Source organism: Zonotrichia leucophrys, chromosome 2 (assembly GCF_028769735.1).
Source record: "Zonotrichia leucophrys gambelii isolate GWCS_2022_RI chromosome 2, RI_Zleu_2.0, whole genome shotgun sequence".
NCBI lineage: Eukaryota > Metazoa > Chordata > Aves > Passeriformes > Passerellidae > Zonotrichia > Zonotrichia leucophrys.
In genome coordinates, this window is record NC_088171.1 from 33,361,709 (window position 1) to 33,387,343 (window position 25,635).

Here is a 25,635-nt window from a genome sequence, read left to right on the forward strand (position 1 = left end):
TTGCAGGCTGTAGGACTCTCCTGAGCTGATTTGTGTTTCATGTAGAACACTGGCTTTTGAACTATATTCAGTCTTTGTTTAAAAACTGATCTTGTCATAGGATGTGTTTTCACCCCAACTAGTTTTTACATCTTATTTCCATTGTATTTCCAGCCTTAATTTTAATTTTCTTGCTTTGTCTGCTGAATTGAATAACCGATTAACAAAGGTGTACTCCCTTGTTAGTACTTACAAACTCTTCAAATTTCTTTTCAACCTATTCTTTCATTAACTAAATAGATTAAGTTCCTGCAGTGTTACTAATAGGTGCTTTCTCTTGTTCTTTAATCTTTCTCTGTGCTGCTTTGTTCCCCCTCAGTTACCAATGTCCTTTCCAGAACACAATATTCCAGTTGTGATTGCATCAATGTTCAGTGAAAACCAGGACCAGCTCCACATCCCTTTAAGAGATCTGGGGCTCCTTTTTTGGCCACAGAACTGAACTGAGAACACATGTTCTTTCCTAAGAGTTATGTTCCTGCTTAGATGAGATCTCACATTCATAAGGAGCATTGTTTCTCCAAATTGAATCCCTAGAGATGCCTCACTTCCTTTGTTTCAAAGACATATGACCACCAGCTGGTCTGATTAAAGTGTTTTTTATTAATATCCACCTTGCCTGGTGGTAAAATTTGGCTAAGCATTGAATGTTTGCTTTTATATTTCCCCTTTTATGCGTCTTTCTGTTGGCCTATGTATATGTGGGAGAAAGTGGGCAATTTTTGATGTGCAGTAATATCATACATCACTTCTGACGCATCACAAAGTGCTCTAAATCCCTCTGCATCAGCCATCCATCATCTTAATTATATATTCCTCACCCAGTCTTTGTGTAATCTACAGTTCTCATCAACGACAGCTTTATGCTTCCTTCCATGTCTCAAGCAAAAAGTTTGACTGGTGCAGGACTGGCTCCCCAGTGACCTTCACTGAGAGCACACATCCCTGCAGTGACACTCTGCTGTGTGAGCACTTGCCAGTTTCAATCCCTTTAACGTGTGTGGGGTTGATTCACGGCTTCCCCAGTCAGTGTTTTTTGCAATATATGGTACTGACTGTGTAAGATGTCTTGTAGAAGCCCAAATATAGTGGCACCACTTGCTCTATCAGGCAATGTTTAATCTCACCAGAGAAAGATATCAAGTTACTTTGATGGAACCATTTGCCAAAAACCCCCACTGAGTGGCAATAATTATACTGCCTTCCTCTTATGCCTTACTAATTGGTTCCTGTATCAGCCTTTCCTTTATTTCACCTGAGATTGATGGTAGTCAGTCTGAAAATTTGGAATTACCTGAGTTGTATCATTTATTCTCTCTTAATTTTTGATTTTAATACTGGTGTTACCTTACTTTTTCTCATCTTCTCCAACTTGCCTGGTATTACAAAATTTATTGAAAAGATCAACACTAATGATCTGGAGGGGCTTACACATAGACTCCTTTTAGACTCTCATATATTCATTTTGAGACTTAGTGCTATAAATATGTCTAAAATCAGTAGCTCTTATTTGACATCTTCTGATGCACTGTTGGAGTGAAAATTGCTTCATGATTTTCTTCTGAAATGAACACATCATCTGATCCCTGGCCAAAGATACACCAGTTACTTATTCAACACTTCTGCCTTTTCTGGATTATTCTTGGCAATTTTATAATTTGCAGTCCCACTGTTAGTTTTCCTTTTGCTCCCTTGATATTCAAAATGTCTTTCTGACTATTGTTAACCCTATTTACCACAGATTTGCATTCTTTACTCCACTTACTAGCTTTCTTGTTTTAAAAGTTCTAGCCTGTAATCTCTATTCAAGTCTACATAATCAGCAACTTTTTTTCTTTTGGATTTTTTTTCCCCCAAATGGGCCCTTTACTTTCATAACAAGCAAGGACTGTTTTGTAGTTCAGTCACCCATTCACACTTTTATCCCCAGTCATTTGGGCTCATGAGGGCTGGCAACTTCCTTTAAAAGTAATCCCATTAAAGAAATAAAATATGTGAAATAAATTGAAATAAAAGCAAAGAAAGTGAAATAAAAGCAAGAGTTTTGTAAAGAGTAAAAGCTTCCAAGAGGTGTCACCTGTGAGAGGCTGTTCATCAGTGACTGTTCAGACAAGAGTACCCTGTCCTAGGGATGAGAAAGCAGTTCAGCTGTATTGACAAAAGCTGTGCTGGTACCTTGCCTTTATGGCCAGAGAGCTGCCCTGGGTCATTGTAGTTGCAAATGCAGATTTCCTGTGTGCTTCCAACTATCTGGTTGGGTTTAGGGAGACTTTGTTTGACTTTTGCCCACATATTGCTGCTATATGTACTTTAAAAAAAAATAAATCTGCAACCTGGGAATATAAACTGAATGATAATATCAGCATGTAAATGCAAAAGCAATGTCATAATAATTTTGCACTGCCAGGTCAGTACATTAAAAGTAAATGTGTTATTTCATTACAATGGTGAAGCTACCACAGTTGAACAGCACCACTGAGTATAAGAAAGCTTCAATAGGGACTGGTTTGATCATTGGTTTGACCTTTAAAAATGGATATTTTTTTAATGTGATTTTGCTTCTGCTCGATAAAAAAATAATTGTCTGGAAACTTCTGAGAAATGTGGAACTTCTCTGAACAATTAAGATCATAGAAAATACTGAACAGGTACCCTAGCAAATGTCAGAAAATCTTTGCAATTAATTTTGTGACCGTGTCACAAATATAACTGGAGAAATTTCAACTGACTACAAATCTCCAGCAAGTCTTCTATGAAATAAATAAATGAATTGGACTATGCAGTTGAGATTTTCTTCCTTCAGAACAATGTTTTGTTGCTTCCATTTGAACACAATGAAGTTTGCAAATGATCACAGATTTGGCAAGTTCTTATAAACCCAGAGACAGATGTATGGCTGATTTAAAGTAAATGGTTGCAGAAAAATACTGTGGTATTCCTAAGGTATGAGTTCCTTGGGAAAATCAGATTTGTGGGTATAGTCGCTATCTTTCCCCCTCCTCAATGAAGTACATTTTTCTGCACTTCTGATTTCTGATTGTATTTATTCGCTACTTTGATCTGTGAGCAAAAATGATGAGTTTTGTGCCAATGTGTTGGTTGTGAATGATTGCTGACTCTTTAGCATTGAGGTGACAGTTTTCCATTACCAGGAGGCCACAAAGTTGTTAGGGAGGCTTGTGTGGAGCGCTGGCAGATGGCAGCTTAATTACATCAATTGCTCCAAACATACATGGACAACAAAGGGGAAGGAAAGGATCAAACCTGCATAAACAACAACAGTGCTATCTCACAGCCAAACCTTTCAGGATTCCAAGGATGGGCACTCTGCTTAGCAAGTCTGAGCTTTGCCAGAGGCATTTTGCAGAGCAAAGGCTAAAAGCTGTACCAACACATCCTCCCGTGAAGCTTTGCTTGAAACTTTGGAAAATCTGAGCAGGGTGAACACCTGCATAGTCCAGTTTGCTCTCCTCTCTGTAGAGCAAATTCCCCCAGCTCTCTGCAGAGCACTCTATCTGAGAGCACTGGTGCTGTGCATGTAGCAGGGCTGGCATTGTGCCACCTCTGGCTCCCAGCCTACAGCTGGCCCCTTCATCCCACCCACGCTGATGCTTCCCAAAATTTGGTTCTCGTTCGAGCATTACAGCTCGCCTTTGTCTTTTCCTGCTTTGGGTGGAGGTTAGCATATTGCTTAAAGGGAGCCAAAAGTATTTCAGTCCATTCCTTCTCTCATGGGAGAATGTAGAAAAAAAGACATTTCCACAAGATCTTAAAGTCAAACATAATCATGGTGATTACAGAGTGGGTAACTCCATATTTTCTTGCACAATCTCTCAGCAGGCAACAATTAACAGGTGAGACCACAGATAGCCCAGCAGCACCATATTACACCTCAATGTCTTCTATTTGCACAAATAATATCACAGCTAATTTTAATAAAATTATGTATGATCTCTATATTTTAAGATGACATTGAGAAAGTAGGATCTCCTGGAGGATTCCAGTTATAATGGACCTCTGTCTTAGATGAATTGCTCTGCAGCCTCCTATCTTTTTGATTTGATGATAAGGAGTGTCTGAACCAGTCCTTAAACAAGATCCTACTTTGCCTCTGGATAACCAAATCCCATCCTGCATTACCCTGAGATTAAACAATCTATCAGCCCTCCTCCAGGCTTAGATCTGCTTTCAAAAAATGCTGCAACTCTGGCACTTAGGGTTTCCTGTGCTGCATGCCATGACAAGCAATAAAGCATTCAACACACACAAAATTATGAAACCATACAAGAGAAAGTTAACTCTCAGCTGTGTCAATGTTGCAGGACAGGAAGCAAAAGTAATTCTGTGAATTTTCCAGAAGAGAAGATGGGATCTTTTGAGTATAATATCCACATTTTAAGCAGACAGATGTTTTTCAGCTCCACTGCCTTGGATGCAGATGAATTCAGTTCTGTACACATATCAGTATGTGGTAATATTCTGCAAATGAGCACAAGAAGCGGGCTTTTTCAGAAGCCTTTGCTTCTGAAAGATGTCTTTCTTATATCTGCCTCTCTGATTTACTCCCTGCAGGTAAGAAGTGTGACAGTTCTCTCTGTGTGTGTGTGATTGGATTCTTCAGTCCTTGGCACAATCTCATCAACCTCTGATATCTCTTATGTTTCAGGCAAGTCTTTGTTGCTGCAGTTTCAGGCAGTCACTCAGCACAATCTTACAGTATTGCCTGTCTGGATTTTTCTCTCTTTTCCTCCTATTTCCATCTTTAACACGATTGAAGTCAAGACATATACTGAAGCAGAGAATGATTAATTCTAGTAATTGTCTGTCTTTAAGTCATGACAACTTTGCCAAGTTCCTCATCTTGTGCACATGAAAAATCACTTTCTCTCAGTGTGGAGAATTTGTTTATTTTGCTTTAGATGCTTAATTCATTTGCTTTAAATTACTACCTTCTTGTAAGCTGTTCCATACTGACTTTGGTCTCAGCAGTAGATGTGTTGCCAGAGGTAGCATTCAGATCTCCATCCTACTAAACTGTCAGGGGTTTTTGTAGTCCTGAGGGAACGAAAAAGGCAAGAAGGTATAGGAAAACAAATGTCATTACAGTTGCAAATATTGGGCTTGGTTTGGTTTTGTTGCTTATTTGAGTATCATTGTGTTATTGTCAAAACGGTGCACTGCACCATATGTCCTCAGGACACTTGCTCATGCCACTCTGACCTTGTTGTAGTATTTCATAAATCTCTTTGGCTGTGTTTTCTGGAAAAGAAAAACAACAACTTTCATTATGAGATTCCACCAGGCTTTATTTTTCTGATTTCCAGTCATATGCTGCTGTGATTGTGAGTCAAACGCTTGCAGGGCTTTTGCTGTGAAGCTACGAAAAACACTGCTTTAAATAAAAAAGAATTTCTTTGTTTTATATCTTGGGTCCGCAGCTCACAGTTGTCCAGGAGCCACTTGTGCATCACCAGAAGTAGCTGAAGCCAAGGAGAGCTGCTTTTCCCTTCCCTTCCCTGCTGGAGGGCAGGAGGTGTCCCACAGACAGGTCAGTGGCTCAGTGTGGTGGCTCAGTGCCTGTGGTGTCACATCACCATGGCATGTGAGGCATCCCCTGCCTCAGTGTGTGAATCACGGGCACAGAGTGGTTTGGGTTGGAAGGGGCCTTAAAGATCATCTAGTTCCACCCCTCTGCCACGGGCAGGGGCACCTTGCACTAGCCCAGGCTGCTCAGGGCCTGATCCACGTGGGCCTTGAGCACTCACAGGGATGGGGATCTGCAACTTCGCTGGATAATCTATGCCAGTGCCTCACCACCCTCAGAGTGAAGAATTTCTTCACAATATCTAATATAAACATATCTTCTTGCACTTTAAAGCCATTAAGCCTTGTCCTGTCACCCACATCCCTGGGATCAGTGTTGGGCTCTCCTGGTGCTGCACCAAAGGTGACACAGGGGCACAGACAGTCACCCAGAGTGGCAGATGGTGCCAGCTGATGATTTCATTCCTGGCCTGGAATGCACAGCAGGAATGCTGTGGGACTGCTGCAGGACACTGCTGATCCTCATAGTTTGCTCTAAGATACAAAACCTCAGCTGCTGGTTAGGATGTTCCTAAACCAGTTTTATAGAAGTTGGGAAAAGTTTACTGGGGAAATAACATTACATACTCTTCCTGTTCTGACAGTTCCAGAAATCAGCTTTTACATCTCATTGAGGGAAGGATAGATGCATTGGTTTGATCTAATAACTTCTTCATTTCTCTTATATTTTCATGTTGTTTCACTTAGCCAGGTCCTTCTTTCTGGTATGTCGGGACCCAGGACATTCCTCTGGCTGCCCTGGGTGATTTGAGACCCTGGCAAGGGGCTCAGAGACTTTGGCATGGAGTCAAAAACACCTGTGTCTTTGATTTTAGTCCATGGAAAAAATTACCAACTTTGTATGAAGATTTACAAGCCACAAGAGTTTCAGTAGAATGATAATTAATTTGTCACAGGGTGAAAAAGTAGAATTTTGGGGTTCTAGAATGGGGGTTCAAGAGGCAAGATGGAGGAATCTGGGCATGTCCTGTCCTTCTCCTCCTTCTTCTTGTCCTCCATCTTCTGCTGGGATGGTGACACTGGTTTAGAGTAGAGACAGATTGTCTAATATAGGTGATAGGTACTGGAAAATTATTAAATATTATTAAACAAAGTATATGTAGTTTTTAGTATAAAAAGAAAACACCACCACAAGGACAGTCACTGTGCCACAACCCAACCTGCTGGACAGATCTCAGCAGGTCAGAGAAAGAATGCAATAGAGAAGAAAAAATAAACAACCTTGGAAAGCAGAACCGACGAATCTTGACTTCCTTTTCGGTCACAGCACTGGGAAAAAAAAAGACTTTCTAACATCTCAGGGGTCATCTCAACCACAGAAACCCAAGACTGGAGGAGTATTACAAATCTGCTTAATGCTTGCTGGACTTGCAAGGGTGCCTCTTGAAAGAAGTGCTACTGCTGAGCAGACAGGAAGGGGGGTTGCTGTAGGATTAGAGGGTGTTCTGTTCAACTCTGACTCGTAGGTACAGGCAGAGGTGAAATAAACTCCTGAAAAGGGCACATATAATTTGAAAATGTGGTTACCGGTGTGATGAATAAAAAGCACAATGAGAAGCTTTTCTGAAAGTATTGCTAAGATTGAAATCAGCAACACTGTAAGGTTTGTGAGAGCCTAATTTTATGAGATTAACTGCCCCATTTCCTGTCCAAATCGGTTCCGATAAATTCATGTGACTACTGAATAATTATGCACTGCTTATCTGACTGAACTTCCAGTCCTAAAGATTCAGCATTTCTGGAAGGTTTGCTCAGCTATGGAAACCTTCAGTGAGACATTTTAACTGCAAGAGCACAGGCAACATCGGCTGATAAAATGTGACATTAGCATGTCTCTAGTCCCACATAAATCTTTTCTTCCTGGAGCTCCAGTTTTTAACACTTTCTCCCTAGTAGGAGATTGATCTTGTTCCCATATATGAAGCAGGGAGTATTAATGAGGTATTATGGAATGGTAGTTTAGGATCACTGATGCACACGGCCTCACTTTGTTACAGTGAGAAAATGACATTAAGCATATTTGTAATAATGAGGAACAGCTTTAGTTTCATGCCTGCTACAGAAAACATGTGATAAATAATGCTCTGTCCAAAGCTGAGCACACTAAATTTTGTATTAATTGAGGCAAATACCGTGCCCCCTTAGTGCAATCAAACATATTACCATTAATAAATGACTTGAATTTTCCTTTCACATTCATGCTGCTTGCAGGACAATATTATCTTTTAATATGTTGCTATCTTGGAAGTCTTTCCATTCTTGAAATTCTTGTACATTGAAATTTGTACAATAAATTGCTCTCGATTGAATCTTTAAGTGTCATGACATTAAAAGGTAGGCAAAATTTAACTGTCATTTTCCTTTTCACTTTTTTCCCATCAGTTCTGTACCTGACATTGATACCTGCTCAGAGCTTTGAAGCACCCATTTCCCATGTAATTAAATAGCTCTTTATTCATTAGCAAGGGTGTTAACTAGGAGATGCACATCTGCAAGCCTGTGATACGTGGCAAAGAGAAAATGTGGATATCTAAGTGCTGCTACACACGAGCTATGCCCAAGTCCTTCTGCTCTCTCTCTCAGGCTACATTCTTTAGATCCATTTGGTTCTTGCTGTTTTCCTCCACCAGCTTTTCTGAGTCTTACTCATTTCTTTCCAAAGACCCTAGCCACCCTCTTTTTCACCTTCATGGCCCATCTTAAAGCTGCCTGTGGAAAGGGCAGCTCTGCCACTTGCCAGAACACAAATGCTGCCTGCTTCGTGCAACACTGGGCCAGTATCCAGGGTGAGGAACCATCAACAGGTAAAGCCAAAAGAGCAGGAGACCATGAATCAGGAAACCAGTAGTAAAACATTCATTAAGATCACTGAGACCCAGGGACACTTGGTCCCCCTGGTATGCCAGAGCCTATAAATGTCTGTAACCAGGTATAAGGCTTATATCATTAATATAAAAATGCCAGCATATTTTTGCATTAAAATTACACTGATTATGCTATCTAAAGTATGCTTTATCTATTATTTAAGGTTAATATGCATATTAGGGTAGAAACTGGAAGACCCTGTATGGATTTGCAGTGTTTCAAAATGGAAACAAGGCATTTTTTGAAACAGGATGTTGTAGGATGGCTCCAAACATAATTGTTTCCAAATTCAAGAAAGATATGAGATGTGTGCTTTTCCTAAATGATTAAATGGGGCATAGGTACATTTCTGGAGCTGAGCAGTGCCTCAATACTGTTACAGAAATAGGCATTGTGGAAAGCAGGGTATTCAAAATTGTGGGTTCAGAGTTCTGGACTTCCCATATTAAATGCCGAAAGTGTATGGAAAGAAGTGTTCTCCTGGAGGTGCAGTGGGGCTGGCAAAGTTCAACATCTCATAAACCTTTAGACCACTCAGCATCCAAATCCAGCACAAGCTACTGCATCCAATGGGAAAATACAACACAACAAATGAGTTGATGCATTCATGCTGCTCCAGGGGAAAAAAATTTCTCCCCAGATCCTGCTGAACAGCCTTCAGTTGCAGGAGCTGCTGTCTCATATGGGAGGCAAAAATGATTCCTTCTTTTGCATTAGAGAGAGAACTTTCCTTCTAGTGTGCTGTGAAACAAACTGACTGTTAGTGTGGCCTGTGTGTTGTTTTTTTGGTTAACTGCTGATCCAGACCCAGAATTTTGTATAAGGACCTAGCAAGTGTGACTCCTTTATCATTTCCTGTTAGGGGGAAGCTTAGTCCTTGTACCTCATCATTAGGAAAAGAGAAGGGATTTGCCCAGGGTTTCTGGAGATGCTGTCTGCCTGGGTGTTGGTCTGTGCCAAGATGTGGCAATGGGACATAATGCTGCTCCAGGGAATACAGACACACATAGCAAGGAATGTGGTGATGGTGGAATGTCATTGCTCCTCACAGTCCAAGTGAGTGTGCAGACACCAGACTTTGTGCTTAGCTTGCTCTGCTGCTAGTCTGTTGGCTTTTTCCTCTTTGGACTGCCTTGAAGACTGATAGTGTGGAAAGAATGGTGCTAGGGGAGAGAAACAGCCTCAGTTATAAATGGTGAAAGAGTTCAATGGTGAGACAGTCACCTCCAGTGCTGTAAACTGGTGGGAGATGGTTGTGCCAGAATCAAGCAGAAGCTGGTGAGAGCTGTGACTGCGCCACACCTTCCCAGATGCTTCAAGCTCCAGTGCTGTCACCACTTACTCCCCACACGCTATAAAAGCTGATAAACTGGATCAGTACAAGCTGTGGTTTAGGCATTGTATTGGATTCAGCATAGCAAAGGAAAAGTGATGGAGCCAGAGCACAGCTGCTCTTCAGAGCATTTGCAGTATCACAGGCATCTGGCTGTCACATCAGCTGCATCTGTTGAGCTGACGTGGGGACAACGTGAGCACTGAATGTGCAGGAGTGTGCTGGTGGGAGGACAGAAGCGTGGGGATGCAGTGAGGCCACTTTGTAAGATGTGATGTCACCCTGTGCACACATCTGCAGAAATTAGGAGCTAGAGCTGCTGGCTGTGGCATGGAAGATTATTCACACACATTAAAATTCTTCACTCAGTGGGTGATGTAAGACAGCCTGTAGTCTTGCTGTTAGGTCTGTGGCCAGTGCACTGTGGAGTCATGAAGATTTCAAAATACCTCTTGACATTAAGCTTTCTGGAATTTTCATTGCTTTCATGGATGGAAACAGACAGTGTCTCATAAGCTTAGTTGCACAGCACAAGAGCCATTTATTTTCTAGTTTGTGGCTTTTTTTTCCTCAGATAATATTGAGATTCTGTTTCTGGAGTGATGAAAACAATTCCTGGCTTTGCTTTTGCAAACTGAATCTATTTTTTCAGAATCTGCTGGATTATTATTAAACCAATAACTGCATATGATAATAACTACAGAAATTAGTAACAGTAGTATATAAATGATAGAATTTTAGAAAATGTCCTGAAGCCTTTTGTCAGTATATCAAATGTTCTTACATGGGTGTTTGCTATTTTGCCTTCAAATAAAAGTAAAAGTAAGATATTATGAGAGTCATGATTTGTCATTCCAACTGGAATTAGTCAAGATGCTAATCGAATTATCTGTTTCTAAAGAATTAACCTTATTTTGCGAACATGATAGGCCACTTTCCAAATCTACCAAATTCTGAAGCTTTGCTTGAATTGGGTTAATCTTACCCAGCTTCAGGCACTCTGGTAGTCAGGTGTCCAGCCTAGCCCAGTCACCCAGGCTGTTCCAGTCACCAGTGGAGAAGGGTGTGTTAGCAACAGATCCCCACTCTGCTGATCTCAGACCTCTTTTGTGTGAGGGCTCAGATCGCTGTCAGGGTGCCCATCTCTCCCCACTGACTCAGATCTGGACAAGGTTTAGCAGACATGTAAGTCTGACAGCTGAATCAGTAGTCCTATGTTTCTAGGACAAGTTCTATGTCCCAGATTCAGCAGTGGTTCCCCTGGGTTAGGACAGCTACTGTGATCCCATGGCACTGGTGAGGGTGAGCTGTTTTCTGTGACTTGTGTCTCAGGCACAGAAATGAAACAGAATAAAGCAACTTTAAAACAGATTTTCAGAAGGTAGCCCAGAACAGGGGGGCAGAGCAGGTGTGGAGGGAGGTAGATTTGCAGCTCTGCTGCATTCCCCTAGGAAGTTAAGCCTTAAGATTCGTTGTGGATGAAAGTGCCCAAAACCACGCAGGACTGGTCTCTGAGTGATTTGGTTTAGTGGAATGCGTTGCGGCTCAAGGGGTTTGGAACTGTCTCATCTTTAAGCTCTCTTCCAACACAAACCATTGTGTGAGTCTCTAATTTACCCATTTACTGGCTGTGATGTCTGGGCCAGTGGCACTGATTTAGTACTTCTGGCTGTCCCAAATCGTCCTGCTTTCCTGGCTTTATGTCCGGCAGCACCACTGCTACAAAGCCCGAGCTCGGAGCCCCTCCCGTACCATGGGTGCGGGACAGCACGGCTGTCCCAGCTCTGTCCCCGGCGTTCCCTTTTCCCGGGGAGCTCTGGCAGCACGGCGGCCCCACAGCTGCAGACACCGAGGCTCCCGCTCCGCCTCGCTCGGGGAAGGCCCCCGGTCCCGGAGCACATCCCGGGGCAGCCGTGGGCGGGTTCCGGGGCGGCGGGGGCGGCGCGGGCGCTGCGCGGGGCTCGGCACCGCCCGCCCCCTCGGAGCCGCCCGGCCCCGACCGGCCGGGCCCCTCCCGGGGCAGGGGCAGGCGGAGCGGGGCGGGGGGGACCGGAGCCGGCGAGGCGTGATCGCCCGAGGCCCCTCCTGCCTGCCGGGAAGCCTTAAAGCAGGGCGGCGGGGTGTGGAGCCCCGCACTCGGAGCCCCGACGCCCGGGCAGAAGCGCCGAGCCGAGCCGAGAGCCGCTCCGCTGCAGCCGCCGCCGTGAGTGCCGCGACGGGGCGGGCACGGGTTGGGAACGGGGATGGGGACAGCCACGGGCACGGGGACGCGGGGCTGTCCGGGCCGGTCGGGGCTGCGCTGGGGCGGCCGCGCTGCTGCCGCCGTCGGGGCAGGTGCTGACGGCAGCTCTCGTCCATCCCGCCCCGCCGAGCAGATGCAGAGCACCGTGAGGCTGTGGGTGTCGGTGCTGACTTTCGCCCTGTCGCTGCTGGTCTGCCTGGGGACGCTGGCAGAGGCGTACCCCTCCAAACCGGACAGCCCCGGCGAGGACGCCCCCGCAGAGGACATGGCCAGATACTACTCGGCGCTGAGGCACTACATCAACCTCATCACCAGGCAGAGGTAGGCACAGCGGGACGGCACACATCTCCCTCGCCCGCTGTCGGGCTGATTTTTTCCTTGGCGAGGCTCAGGGGAGGAAGGTGGGGTGCCCCCTCACTGTGGGTGTCTCGCTGCTTTCCCCAAGGACACGGAGAAAGACGTGGTGCTCAGATTAGAAAACAGTGCCCATGAAACCCTGAGCTGCCGACGGGTCCGGAGCTTTATTTCCACCACCCAAGTTGGCAGAAGGGGCAGGGGTGTCAATGCTGCCCCTGCTCTCTCAGCCTGTTCTAGCTCTGGCCAGACAGGCTGGCAGGCAGGAGCACAAACAGCGTGCACAGGGAGGGACCCCAGAAAGGAAAGATAGCTAACCTGGGAGCTGGAGATGGCTAGACAGGGCACTAGGAGCAGTTTCCCACTTCAGTTGCTGACACTGACTCCAGTGAAGATTTTGGTGAGAAAAAGTGCCCGTTGTGGAGTTGTAGTAGTCCAGGTGTTTTGTGGTTTGTAGGCTACTTCATGCAGCTGTGAGTGTCAAAAAACCCCTAGCCCTAAACAAAACCTCTCTCAAGACCAAAAACTCAAGCCCAAAGAGTGTGAATGGAAGCCTCCCTGGCTCTAAACTGGCTTTCTGGGTTGACCATGCTTGTTAAAGTATGGGTAAAGGTTCAGCCTGAAAAAAAAGGGCAAGTTATTATAAAAAATCATCTTCTTTGATAAAAAAATGGTCTGTCTAGTTAGGCTGTGGTATTGATAGATATTCGCTCTGAGGTCGTGCAATAGTGCGTGACACAGAAGAGCTTTGACATATTTATCTATTGTTTAATATCAAGACCAGATGAGAGTCTAAAATTAGGCTTTCATTTTTCCCTTTAGAAGTCTGAAGAATTAAATTAGAAGGGTGGCTACCATGCAACTGAGAGCTTTCCCAGAAGCCCCTAACATTGTGTGTGCTATTGCCCTAAGTGCGTAAGATGGATGAAGGGGCTGATAGAAATACAGTTCTTTGGTTCTGAACTTTTAAAGCAATATTCACAACTGGCTCACATGTGAGGCATGCTTCTGTGTGGCAGTCTGCACTCAAATAGCCTTTTGTCTAGATTACTGTTAAAATAATCTAATCCTCAAATTCTGCCTCTGCTGCTGTTTTCTCTTGCACGCGATGGGATCTCCAGGCTGGTGTCTCATCCCTACTTTTCTTTCTTTCATCTCCCTTTTCAAAGGTGGCTCCTGTCCAAAGCCAAGTCATATTTAAAAACAAAAAATCCCAAATCCAAATGACCACCCCTCCTTGTTTCTGTTCAGCCCTCACTTCTGGTGTCTGCTCTGTGTGCTTGCTTTAATATTGACTGTGTAGCTTTTATTCCAATTTTATTGATTGTAAGTACACAACTCAGAGAGGGAAACCAGTTCATTCTTTTATATGGATTTGGAAATGAACTGAAATAGTTATTGTTTCTGATTGATAAAATTTAAATTTTGTTCTTTAGATTTTCCTCATATTTCCTACCCATCCTTGTATTTAAAGGAACAGAGTTGACCTGGAAGTACAAGACAGTTGGCAGAAAAAAGCACTACAAAGGCAACTTTTTGATACACACTTAAAAGTTGACTCTGCAGGTTAACTAAAAAACCAAAAAGGTGTGCTGCTTTTCCACTGTGGTGAATGAACAGTCCAGAAATAAAGCCATTGCCACTTCCATTTGGAAAGCTTAACTGAGCTGCTGGAGGTTTCTTGTTTTGTCAGGAACTTGCAAAATAAACCAAGTCACTTGCAAAATAAACCAATAACTTTTGAAGCATCCTTAGACTGGTCTAAGGATGATTGGTCTGTTTGAGCAGATGTGCTCAAAGTTTTATCTCTTCTAACAGATTTTTATCTCTGCTTTTTGTGCATGGCATGCTTGGGAGCCCTGTGACAGGGGGAGGATGAGGTCCAGGGGCTCACCCTGGTTCCTTCTGTGGGTGGGTGAGCAAGCTGTGCTCAGCCTCTCACCCAGCCTGGTGCCTGTAGCTGCTGAGGTGAAGCAGTAAGAACATGTTGGCAAAGGAGGAGATGAGGAGATTGATGTGTTTTTTTTTTCTTCAGGTTCATCTGCCCTGCCTTGTTTGATGTTTTTGTGATTATGAATACTACCACCCCCCTCCCTGCCCCTTGCCCGGCTCATCTTTCTGCCTTCTGCTTCTGGCCTGACTCAAGCATTTGAGTGCCATTCCCCTGTGAGCTACTGTCACCCACAGAGTCTTCACCTGAGCTCAATGAGCTTCTTCCTTCCAGACCATCCTTCTCTTCTTGTATTTAGACTGTGTCCATCTGGCTGTTTGCTCCCTCCCTCCTTGGAAATTCTTCAGATCCATCTCAGCTTTAGACATCAGTGCCTGTCAGCTTTAATACCCCTTTGAGGTACCTGAGGTAAATGGGTGTTTGTATGATGCAGATCATGAGACCTTTTTCAGGCTTCTTGTTTCTGATGAGATCCCTGTTCCTTGTGTGCCAGGTCTTTATAACCTAAAAGAGACCCCAGCACAGATGCAGACTGCTGCTCTACAGATGCCTGTGTGGCTTTGGATTAGTTCCACCTTCATTTCCTGAACTGTGCTGTGGTCCTTGCCTCACACCTCTCTACCACACTGTTCAGGAGGCTTTTTTCAGAGTCCATCTTTACTCTTCCTCCTCCTCATGCTATTTGCTGCTACCTGTGCTCCCTCTTGCTAACAAGCAATCTTCTTTCCTTGTCACTTGCAGTTTCTCAGTGAATCTGTGGCTCTTCTGTGCTGTAGCAAAGCAGCCAGGCCATTCCTGCTGGAAATGGCTTGAACTATAGGCAGGGCAGAGAGTATATTCAAGTGTGTATGACTTGGGCAGTGCTGCTGCTCCTGCTTCATATCAACACCCTTTAATGGGCACAGGAGCAGATCTCCCTTTGCTTTGGTTTCTTGACAATTTTCTGAATCAGACACATCCAAATTTCTGGATTGGACATTGATGGGATTTGAACCCTAACACCCAAGTTTCCATAGGAAGCTTTGAGATTTTGCTGAGCCTGACATACAGTGTCCTTATTCAGAATAAGTATGTTTGCTTCTTAAATCTCTTTGACTTCAGCTGGAGCTGTGGCTTATCAGCATGCCCCAAAGTAGGCCTTGATGTCTCAAATGGAGTATAAAAATTGACCAAGTGCTTTCACCTGGCTTTGAATCATGATATTTTAAGTCTTTTAAAACTGCCATGATTTTTGATAAATGTGTATCTCACAGCAAGAAGCAAGGCATGAAGCAGCTGGAGCAAAGACATCTCCAGGCATGTGCATCAGGAAAAAGAGATTGACTCTGTCTGTGACCCCTAATTAGTAAGTCAGTAACATGGATGTTTCCCAGGGGCAAAATGACAGGGTGGACAGGAGACTGACAAAGCAAGAGTGGATGTTCTTTGTGCAGCCCAGCTGGTGGCAGTCAGTGAACGCCTCGTGTGCAGCTTTGCTGTGTGAGGGCACGGTGGGTCCATCCAGCACAGGTACTGGCATGGAGTGGCCAAGATGCTGAAGGAACTCATGTAAAGTGTGTATCTCCCCAACAGAGTGGTCCTCATTATTTGAGTGAATCTCTGCACTCTGGGTGGTTGCTGCCTATTTCTTATTCAGGCAAAACGTCCTGAGAGATTAGTGGGAGTTTTGTCCAAGTGTGAGGTGCTAGAGCAAGTTTTGATTTGTTAAATCAGTTTCTTTAACATAACAGAAAATTAGCTTCCTCCTCAGTTGAAGTCCAGGTCACATCCATATTAATCAGAGCAGGGAACTAGAAAGAAATCCCTTGGTGGTGATGGAGTGCAAGGTATTTGATTCAGCATCATGCCTGATTGCACTATTGTAATAGCATTTTACTGTGTCTGGCTGGTTTTTTTCAAGTACCTGCTTTCAATCAGCTCAGATTAAGAAATTTAACTTTCTGGAACTGATGCTTTATCTTTCTGGAACACAGGTGATGCACTGAAATGATTAAAGCAATGTAAAACCACAAAGGGTTGAAGAAAAGGGATGAAAAGTGAGAGATGTTTCCCTATTCAAGTGGAATCAATGCACAGTTAAAACTGTTAGTCTTTTAAATGTAGTTTGGAAGGTTTGGGTAGATTTTTTTTTTTTTTTTGCTAATCTAAACTGCTGGAATGACTGGGGTCACTGGAGAAACATCATGATAATAATGGATAAAATGTTACTTCTTAACTACACCTTTGATTTTTCTGAATTGAGAATTTCACTCAAGCAGCGTTCACAAAAGCTGTTAATGTACTTTGTGATCCAGAATGAAATTGCACACACAAGTTAAACTGTGATCTTCATTCTTTCCAACCAAGGGGGCAGTTGGTCATAGGTATCACTCTTAGGCTAATGAATCCTTGTAGTCATGTAAGCAGGCTGCTCATTGCCACTCCTGTTTTCCCAGGAAAAGAGATTGAATTCCTTCCCAAGTGATGGGAATTGCAGTACTTTTAACTGTTAAGTGATGTACAGCCTTCAGGATTAAAAAGAAAAAGGCAAATAGAAAGCCAGCTGCTGTGTAAATAAAGGACAGAGGTAGCCCCTGATATCCTGTCTGGTTGAGGAAGAACTCTAAAAAAGCAAGTTTTCATTCTCATAGCCACAGAGTTCAAGATAGCTCAGTGTTTGCCAACTAATGTGCTATATGTTGGGCAGCCCCAAATGTGCTGGCTACCTTAAAAAATCTTACAAAATTTCTGATGAAGGAGAAGTATAATCTAAACCAGTGCGAAAGTTCATGGGATGATGGAACTGGGTTTCCAGGCAAGACCAACAAGCTTGGAGGTCAAATCGTGCACAGCTTCTTCCCTCTTCCTCCATGCTCTCACCAGTAAGGTGCAAGGTCCAGAAATATCCAGGAGCAGCCATCAAATTGAGAAATATTGAGAGTTTCTCAATATAATAATGTAAAATAATTGTAGAAAAATAATAGAAATAAAATAAGAATTAACATTTACTCACATGGCTAAGCCAAATTAAAATTGCTGGAAAATGGTGTTTATGTCTGCTCTTTATTTTTTTCTGAAAATATAAAAATCACTAATGGTTCTGTGCTCAGTCTTTGTTTGTAAAAAGTGATATATACAAAAATGTGACTTTTAAAAATTTTTCCTCAGATATGGGAAGAGGTCAAGCCCAGATACACTGATCTCAGACCTCTTGTTGAGGGAAAGCACAGAAAACATTCCTAGATCCAGGTATGTATGAAGAGCTCATTTGGATTTAACAGTCTCATTTGTTATTAATAAATATGATTCACAGGTAGAAGACATACCACTAAAAGCTGGTTAATCATGTTCTTAAAAAAACCAAACCTTTACTTCCTTTTTTCCCCAAGAGATAGCACCATCTAGGAATGCAAGAAGTGCCTCACCAGGTGTGATATAGTCCAAACTCCTCATTTGCTAATTTTGGGAGCAGGCTATGCCTGTTATTCAGAGGAAGGGAAGCACTCCCACAGTGCTTGCCTCATTCTGGGCATTTTTTCATAGAATTGTATGCTGATGTCTGGTGATGATTGCTTACTTGTTAGAGCTCCAAAGATGACATCTTGCTACTCATTTGCTGCTCGCACAAGTTTAATTTTTTTCCTCTAAAGATCTATAAGTGGTAAATATGCACCTATATTAACTCATACACAAATGCACAGCAGTGACTTTTCTTTAAAATACAGTATTTCACAGGTTTTGGATCTAATGCTTTGCAAAGGGGAAAAAAAGCCTTTTTATTTCCATTTGCACTAGCCTAAGTAACAGTGGTGTTTCAAACAACACTGGGGTTTCAAATGTACATAATGTATTTATCTAGTTAGGTAATGACAATTTAGCCATAATGTAAGATACTGTAGCAGTGACTGCAATTTACCCAGCTGAACATTAAGTATGTTGAAAAGGTAAGATGCAGGAGTAGTTTTGGCTCATGAAGGAAAATACTGGCTTTACTCACAATCCAGCATGAATGAGCTCAGTTTAAGCCTTCACTGATTGTCTGAAGTTTGCTGACAATACTTCTACTGCAGAAATAAATGTTTTATGCAGCTGTCTTCTCAGGAGTCTTCAAACAAGTGCTCTGCAAAGGCTCAACTAGACTAGTTGAGCACTTAAACATAATAGGCTGTAGCATTGAATTTAGGGCATGATCATGAGACTGCAAGGTGACCCAAAATTCCTACTGCCATCCAGGGAGGCTGCTCATGAGACCTGCAGTTCTTTGTGTAGGGAGAGCCCTGGCTGATGGTTTGATGACTAACCACAGCTGTGGGGATGCAATTTTCTCTGCAGATGCTTATCTGAAAAACTGCATGAAGTGCAGTGAAATGTATTAGACTATTTTGTGTTTGGTAATGACAAGGGAGAGCCCTCACATAATGGGAAATTTCCACTGTCTTGAATTTGAGGCAACACACAGGGTAGTTAGCACTCATACTCTCTAATATATCTCCCTAATAGTCTAATACTCTCTGTGATTTTCACCCCTTCATCACAAAATGTTATGATTATTATTATTGTTTCAATAATGCTATTTATAACACACCAGGGAGCAAAAATTCATGAGCAAAATAACAAACTAGTCTGCAGTTAAGATCAAGAATTGATGAGAAGCAGATTTTTATTTCTTACCCCCTGTAACAGCACTTTAAACTGAGTATGGTATTTTTCACTCATTGCTGACAGTTATGGGAGTACTGGGAACAATGATGCCTAGTTTCCTATGGATATGTTTTCTAGGATAAAACTCTGTATGAATTCTGAAGCCCACTCCAACTTTTTCCTCCATGTGAGGACAAAATTAAATTTTCTTTCTATCCAGTCCTGTGTTTCATGGCACATCAGGAGCTAAACATCTCTGAAATCAGTGTGCCTCTCCTTGACTTGGTTGAAATTGTCCAAAGGGTGTGAAAGCTGGGGAGGAAGTGAGGAGGGGCTGGACAGCTGGACACACAGCACGGCTGCCTAAGCCTTCTTCCTGGAGGAAGCCAGGCTGAAGGAATGAATGAATGAAAGGCAGGCTGCTACTATTCCAAACTTAAGTTAAATAAATATTTTAGAAATAGTTGCACAAAAAGCTAGTTATGGAGCAAATGTAATTTGCACTCGGTGAATCAGTGACAGAGGGAGATACCTCATGAGTTTGTGGGAACTGAACTTGGTAACTAAACACTGAGATAATGATAAAGGACTTAATTCTATTCAGCTTGACAGGTCTGGTTTGGCATTTCACTTTTGCTACTGAAATGCACCCCAAAAGATGTTCTAGTTTGGGTGTGTGTCTGACCATAGAAAGTTTAGAGAGATTCTTCTGGAAACTAATTGCAAGAAAGGAAGATAAAGATAAAAAAAATGGAGGTGCCTTGACCTGAGTACAAGTTCTTATGACAGAAATGTGTGATATGGCATATTTCTGATTTTGTCTGTCTTGTGGAGTGATGAGGAAATGTTTAATGCTCTGTAATAGGCTGTATATCTCTTGATGCTGCCTCTTTAAAAATTAGATATTTAGTATGAAATACTCATCTAGGTTGCTTCTGCAGTCAGTCAGAGGGATGGGTAACTCCAGAATGAACTTTCCTTCCTAAAATAGGCACGGTCTCAGTTGCCCTCTAAGGTGCCCATGTTTCTCCAGTGACTGTGGAGGCAGATTAGATATTTAGTCAAGAGTTGATGTGCTACTTTTAGATGGGAAAAATGATGGCAAATGCATTTCTCCTGATGTTTTTCCATGTTCTCCTACTTGTTACCTTTCCTTCTGTGTAGACAAAACATCTGTTTGCAAGCAGAGGACCTCTGGATAAAATCCTGCCTTCAGCACCCTTTTCAATATATTTCTAAAGCTTCATAATGAGCAGTGGAATACCATAATAATATTTTAGGATGGGGGCTTTGAACTTGGGTTTTGTTTAAAGGTGCTTACAGCATGATGTGATTTTGTTTGGCTCAGTGAGTTCTCTTTGGAAATTGTTTACTCCTGAGTTAGTGTGAAAAATATATCTTTAAGAAATTTGTATCTCAACATATCATAGTTATTTAGCTTAATTTCACTAAGTGGTGTTTAATGGTGTAAGGCAGCGTTGTAGCTACTCTCAGCCTTGTAAAACGTGGTACCAGGGTAGCAGGATGTACAGGCAAGTTCTGGTAGCAATTTTTACAATCAAGTACAGATTTTTGGCAATTCATAATGCATCTGTTTTTGTTGGAGTCACATATACAATTTTCAACTGCAAATATGCATATATATTTCTCATTGCTTTTATTAATGAATGTTTTAGGTAGTTTTAACATTGAATTTTTTTCAGAGGGGGCTTTAATATATGTTCAGTGTGGTTTTTTTATTCATAATATGTGTTACAGGTTTGAAGACCCTTCGATGTGGTGATGGGATTTTCAGCACACCTTCAGAACTTTTCGTAGTTTTCAGTTCTACACCTCTGAAGAAAATCATAACCTCATCCCCAGTGCATGCAGCCATTGTATTCTGTAGAGTTTCTCTCCTTTGTCATATTTGTATATATTCCTTTATTTAAATAAATTATTTGTGCATTCCAAAATATAACATACTAAATGAAAACAAACAACCATGTCATTGGTATAACAAAGCATTGTTTTAAACTATTAAAACTGAATTACAACTTCCCTGTAGTGTGGACAACAATGGTGTCACAGTTATTACAGTAATTACTGTGCAAAGTAAGATAAAGACATCATTTATTGTGGCCTCAGACTCGGCTCAAAATTGTTGAAAATCATTTATCACAGACTTCATAACTTGGATAAAGAGTGTTCTGAGAAGCCTTTTTCAGAATGGCCGTTATTAAAAGTTTAGTGCTTACATATCCGAACATGATAAAATTAAAGGCAATTTTGAAATGCGAAGGAATAAGTCACTGCTTAATTCTGCTAACTCCTCAAAACTGGTTTGATGCTTGGCTGTAAGCCTGAGCTAGTACTTTTAAATGAAACAGATGTAACATCTTTGTTTTGGCAATATGTGAAATAGCAGAAAATAACATCTAAAGTAACTCATAAACCAAGACAAGACTGCAATTATTTGTGCCAGAAAAAAGACATCTAACATTGCCTAGGGCCTTGTAAAGGAGCACAGTGATAAATCCCAACCCTTGGGCTTCTTGGCTTCTGAGCCTCTCTCATTTGGGGTTATTAATGGTTTGTACCATAAGATCCACAGAACAGGGACAAGGCAAACTATCACCAGGTTTATCTTTTCTTATCTTTTCTTAATCTTTTCTTTATATTTTCTTTTTTGGATTTTACGTTTACTCACTAGCCTAATGGGGGTCTTAGACACACTTGAAGTTTTTACTCAAATTAGAGTAAGAATGGCAGCACCTTCCCCTTTTTCTTAAGTGGTTCTAGTTCACAGATGGTGTATCCTGCTGCAGGGTCAGGATCCAGACTGTGCATTACGCAAGTGCTGGTCTCTGGTTCCTGATGCACCACTTCTTTTCTTTAGACACTGTGACTAAACAATGCATAATAAACCACATAAAGAAGTTCCAAACTGGAAAAGAGTCAATGTGAAGGTTTAATCTATTTAGATGTCCTTCCCAATGTTCAAATGCTTCCACGTGGCTGTTGCCCCTGGGAGAGATGCATCAGTGCAACCAAGTTCCAGGATTCTATAAATGTGTTTGCAAAGTGCTACCAGCTTACCAGGACTGGTCAGCTTTTGTGGTCACACTGCTTTCAGCAAAACACAACAAAGTTTTCCATTTCATAAAACACTCCCGTGTCACTGGAATTGGCAAACTTAGCTTTCAGCAGCAACACATTAACTTACAGATGTGGTGATAGTTCTATTCTATGTGGAATTGTGACAATTAAGAGCAATCTAGAGTTACAAAAATTATTGGGGCCCCCAGGGTGTACTAGTTCAAAACCAAAACAGTGGGAAATTCCAAGTCAGAACTACAATTTAATAGAAAAATTAAGATAAACACAATAGTACAGAAGCACTGACTTAAACTGACAGAGTCAGAATATGACCTGACACCCTGTGATGATAGCAGTCTGATTAAATGGTGGCTACAGTCCTGTTGGAGTGATGGATGTGGTTCTGTTGAAGCAGCGATCCTGTGGAAAGATCTGATCTTTCTCTGGAGGTCCACTGGTGGGTATTGAGCTCTTGTCCTCTGGGAATCCAGTGGTAGTGCTCCTGTGGTGTTCCAAGCCTCAGATCATATCCAGGTAGGAATGCTTGGTTCCTCCCTCTGGCAGGGCCTCTCAGAATGAGATGATATAATTCTACGAGACATTCTGGGAGACCTTGATGGCCCATTTGCTAAGATATAGCCCTTGGAGGGACTTATCAGGGATGAGCCATGGAAGAGATAAGGAACACTGCCCCATCTGTTTTAACAGCTTATGAAGATGATCACAGAACACATACTTTGGTTACACTTTGTCATTGTAACCCAAGACACAGGGTGAACCCTTTCTACCCGCGGCTGTATGCAATAATCTTCAGAGGGACTTCAGGATGGCCCCCAGTTGCTGGAGTGAGCAGATGTTCTTCAACCTCAGGCGAGGACCTGCTAAGGCAGGTTACACAGAGTACTCTGCTTTGAGTAATTATTAAAATGAAAAGTTACTGAGGTATATGATACACAATAGCTTTAATTCCTGCTAATTTTTAGTATTTATATATACTAATGACCACGTAAATTGCAATATCAGTAATGATAAAAATGATAAACTAATCTTATATTGCTTGTGCTGTCATTACAAATGTACCTTAGGGGAGAAAAGGAGAGTTAAAGAATTAGTGCACGCCGAACACTTGTGCTGAGTTGTTCCACTCAATTACCTGAGTTTTCCTGAACGTCAAGAACCCTCATCTGTATAGAAAAGCTATTACCTGATGAGCTCTCAAAGACAGAAGCAAGGCAAAGCATTCACACAATATTTATTTATACACTCTGCAATATTATTTCTGTTCTAAAATCTTCCTCTGTTCTCTGTTGTGGGGCAAACACAACATTGCCATAGAATTCCAGTGTGCTTAGTTCTTAGCTTACTCGTGTACTTCATATACCACTCTTGACAGGCCAGGACACTGAAAATACTGTATCAGCTCTACAAATCAGAGGATAGACTTAAAAAATGAACTGTGAAATGAAGATAAATACCAGTTTTCTTTGGCGTAACTCCTGCATTTTGACTTCAGGGTTAAGTTTTTCATCTTTTTCTCTCTAACCATGAGAAATAGTACCTTGTTTCTAAAACAAAGGCTGCAATTTATGTTAGAATCTGAGGAAGTGCCAGGAAAAACAAGAAGTGATAACCATGAAAGTAGGTAATAATATTTTCTCCTTTATTTATTGTGGGTTTGAAAGCACAAGAAATGTACGTAAATTAGTGTCAAACATTCAAAAGACTGTCCACCTTTACCTTCAGCAATTTCTGTGAAATACATCACAGTTATGCCCGACTTTGATTTAACCAAAGAAGAGATATAGATGATCCCACCTATCTTGTCTTCCAGGACAAGAAATTCTCTCTATCTTCTTCTTTCTCCGTCCCTACAAACCTAGCCCACTGCACTACTTTCAGCCCTGAAATTCTCTGTGCCAAAAGACCCTCCATCACATGGCATTGTGTTGGGGTGAGGTGGGATTCACCTGGTAGCTGGCAAATGAATACCAAGTTTCAGGTGCGGGATCAAGAGTTTTCCATAGTGGTTTGTGCCACCTTCTGGTGCTCTGCTGGCCCCTCACCTTGGTACTTAGGGTGTGGTGCCCAGGAGCACCTGGCATATGTGGGAAGGGTATTTTAAAGCTGAACTGACCATTGCTCTGTGTTTCCCATGGGATTACATGTCTTGCCTGGCCACATGACCTTCAGGGGTGCCTGTGTAAATCCAATCCAACTGGACCTTTTTTCCCATTGCCACCCTTGTGTTATTACCATTAGCCACGAAAAGTCAACAAACATTAAAAAATTCAGCAGAATCAATCACAAAATCATGGAGTACCACGTTGGAAGGAAACTTCAAGGATCACCTGATCAAACCTTTCTTGGTAAAAGCATGTATAGACAAGATGGTCCATCAGCCTGTCCAGCTGAATTTCATAAATGTCCAACATTGGGGAATCCCCCACTGCCTATGGGGATTCTTCTCCTTGTAAAAAATGAGTGGCTGATTGTTATTGTGAAAATTTCTCCTCTTGTGTCCAATTAGAATCTCCCCAAGAGTATCTTGTACCCATTATCCTTTGCCCCTTTCTTGAGACTGCTGGTAAAAAGGGAGTCTCCCGCTTATTAGCCACATTTTACTGGAACATGGTGATAAGGTCCTCCAAAGCTGCCTTTTGTCAAGCGTAAATCAACCCTTTTGTTTCAGCCTTTCCTCATGTCAGGTTGCCCAGTCATTTGATCATCTTTGTGGCCTTTCTCTGGACCTCTCCCGCCTGTCCACATCTTTTCTTGTACAGCAGGGACCAGAATTCAACACAGTATTCCAGGTGTGACAAGCACCGAGTTCAGTAAAGGAAACAAAAATTTTCCAGATGGATTTCAGTAAAGGTAGAAAACTAAATACAAACTAAACATAATATAACATACAGTAATGAAAAAAAAATACTCTTGCTTTGTTTTGGTGGGTTAGTACCCTGAGTAAGAAAGTGCTACTGAGTGGAAATTGCCTAACTAATGCAGCAATTCATGTCAAGTTGGTGTATTTTATTTATCTGGCTGCATTGTTATCAGTCATTTATTTATCTGTATTACAGCAGCACCTGGAGACTCCAGATATGGGGGTCATTGTGCTCCAGTCTGTAAGACCATAATAAAAAAAACCAAAACTAGACTACAGAGATATTCCATCTATGTGCAAAGAGGGAAAGTAGGAGGAAACTCGGGCTTATAAATAAAATTATTAGTAAGTTATAGTGGTTCTACTGCACCTTCAGCCTTGCCCTTGTAGACTCTTGGATTACAGCAATTAAGAATGTGCTATAAAACCAGTAGTGCAACATTATCTTGTTTCCAGTTAATATGTGTGTTTGCCAAGCTCTCCCTTATCTAAGTTATTTGCTTTTCTCTAATGACCCAGTCCTTGCCAGGCCCAGAGACTTTCCAAGCTATATTTAGCTACAAGCAGCTCCCACCTGCCTGTAATGAACACCCAGCTCAGAAGATTCCAGACTTTTCTTTATCTCATTTTCCTGTGCATTCAATGGAGGGTCCTGGGCTGTGGGCTGC

At 42.1% G+C, this 25,635-nt stretch overlaps 1 protein-coding gene across 1 annotated transcript; it reads left to right on the plus strand.

Annotated features, from left to right (window-relative positions):
* The first annotated feature begins 11,885 nt into the window (after positions 1 to 11,885).
* On the plus strand, positions 11,886 to 21,048 carry NPY (neuropeptide Y). Its single transcript, XM_064704488.1, has 4 exons — positions 11,886 to 12,044; positions 12,217 to 12,404; positions 17,536 to 17,616; positions 20,767 to 21,048. The coding sequence occupies exons 2-4, from the start codon at positions 12,217 to 12,219 to the stop codon at positions 20,789 to 20,791; spliced, it is 294 nt and encodes a 97-aa protein (XP_064560558.1). The 5' UTR covers positions 11,886 to 12,044; the 3' UTR covers positions 20,792 to 21,048.
* Positions 21,049 to 25,635: the final 4,587 nt, after the last annotated feature.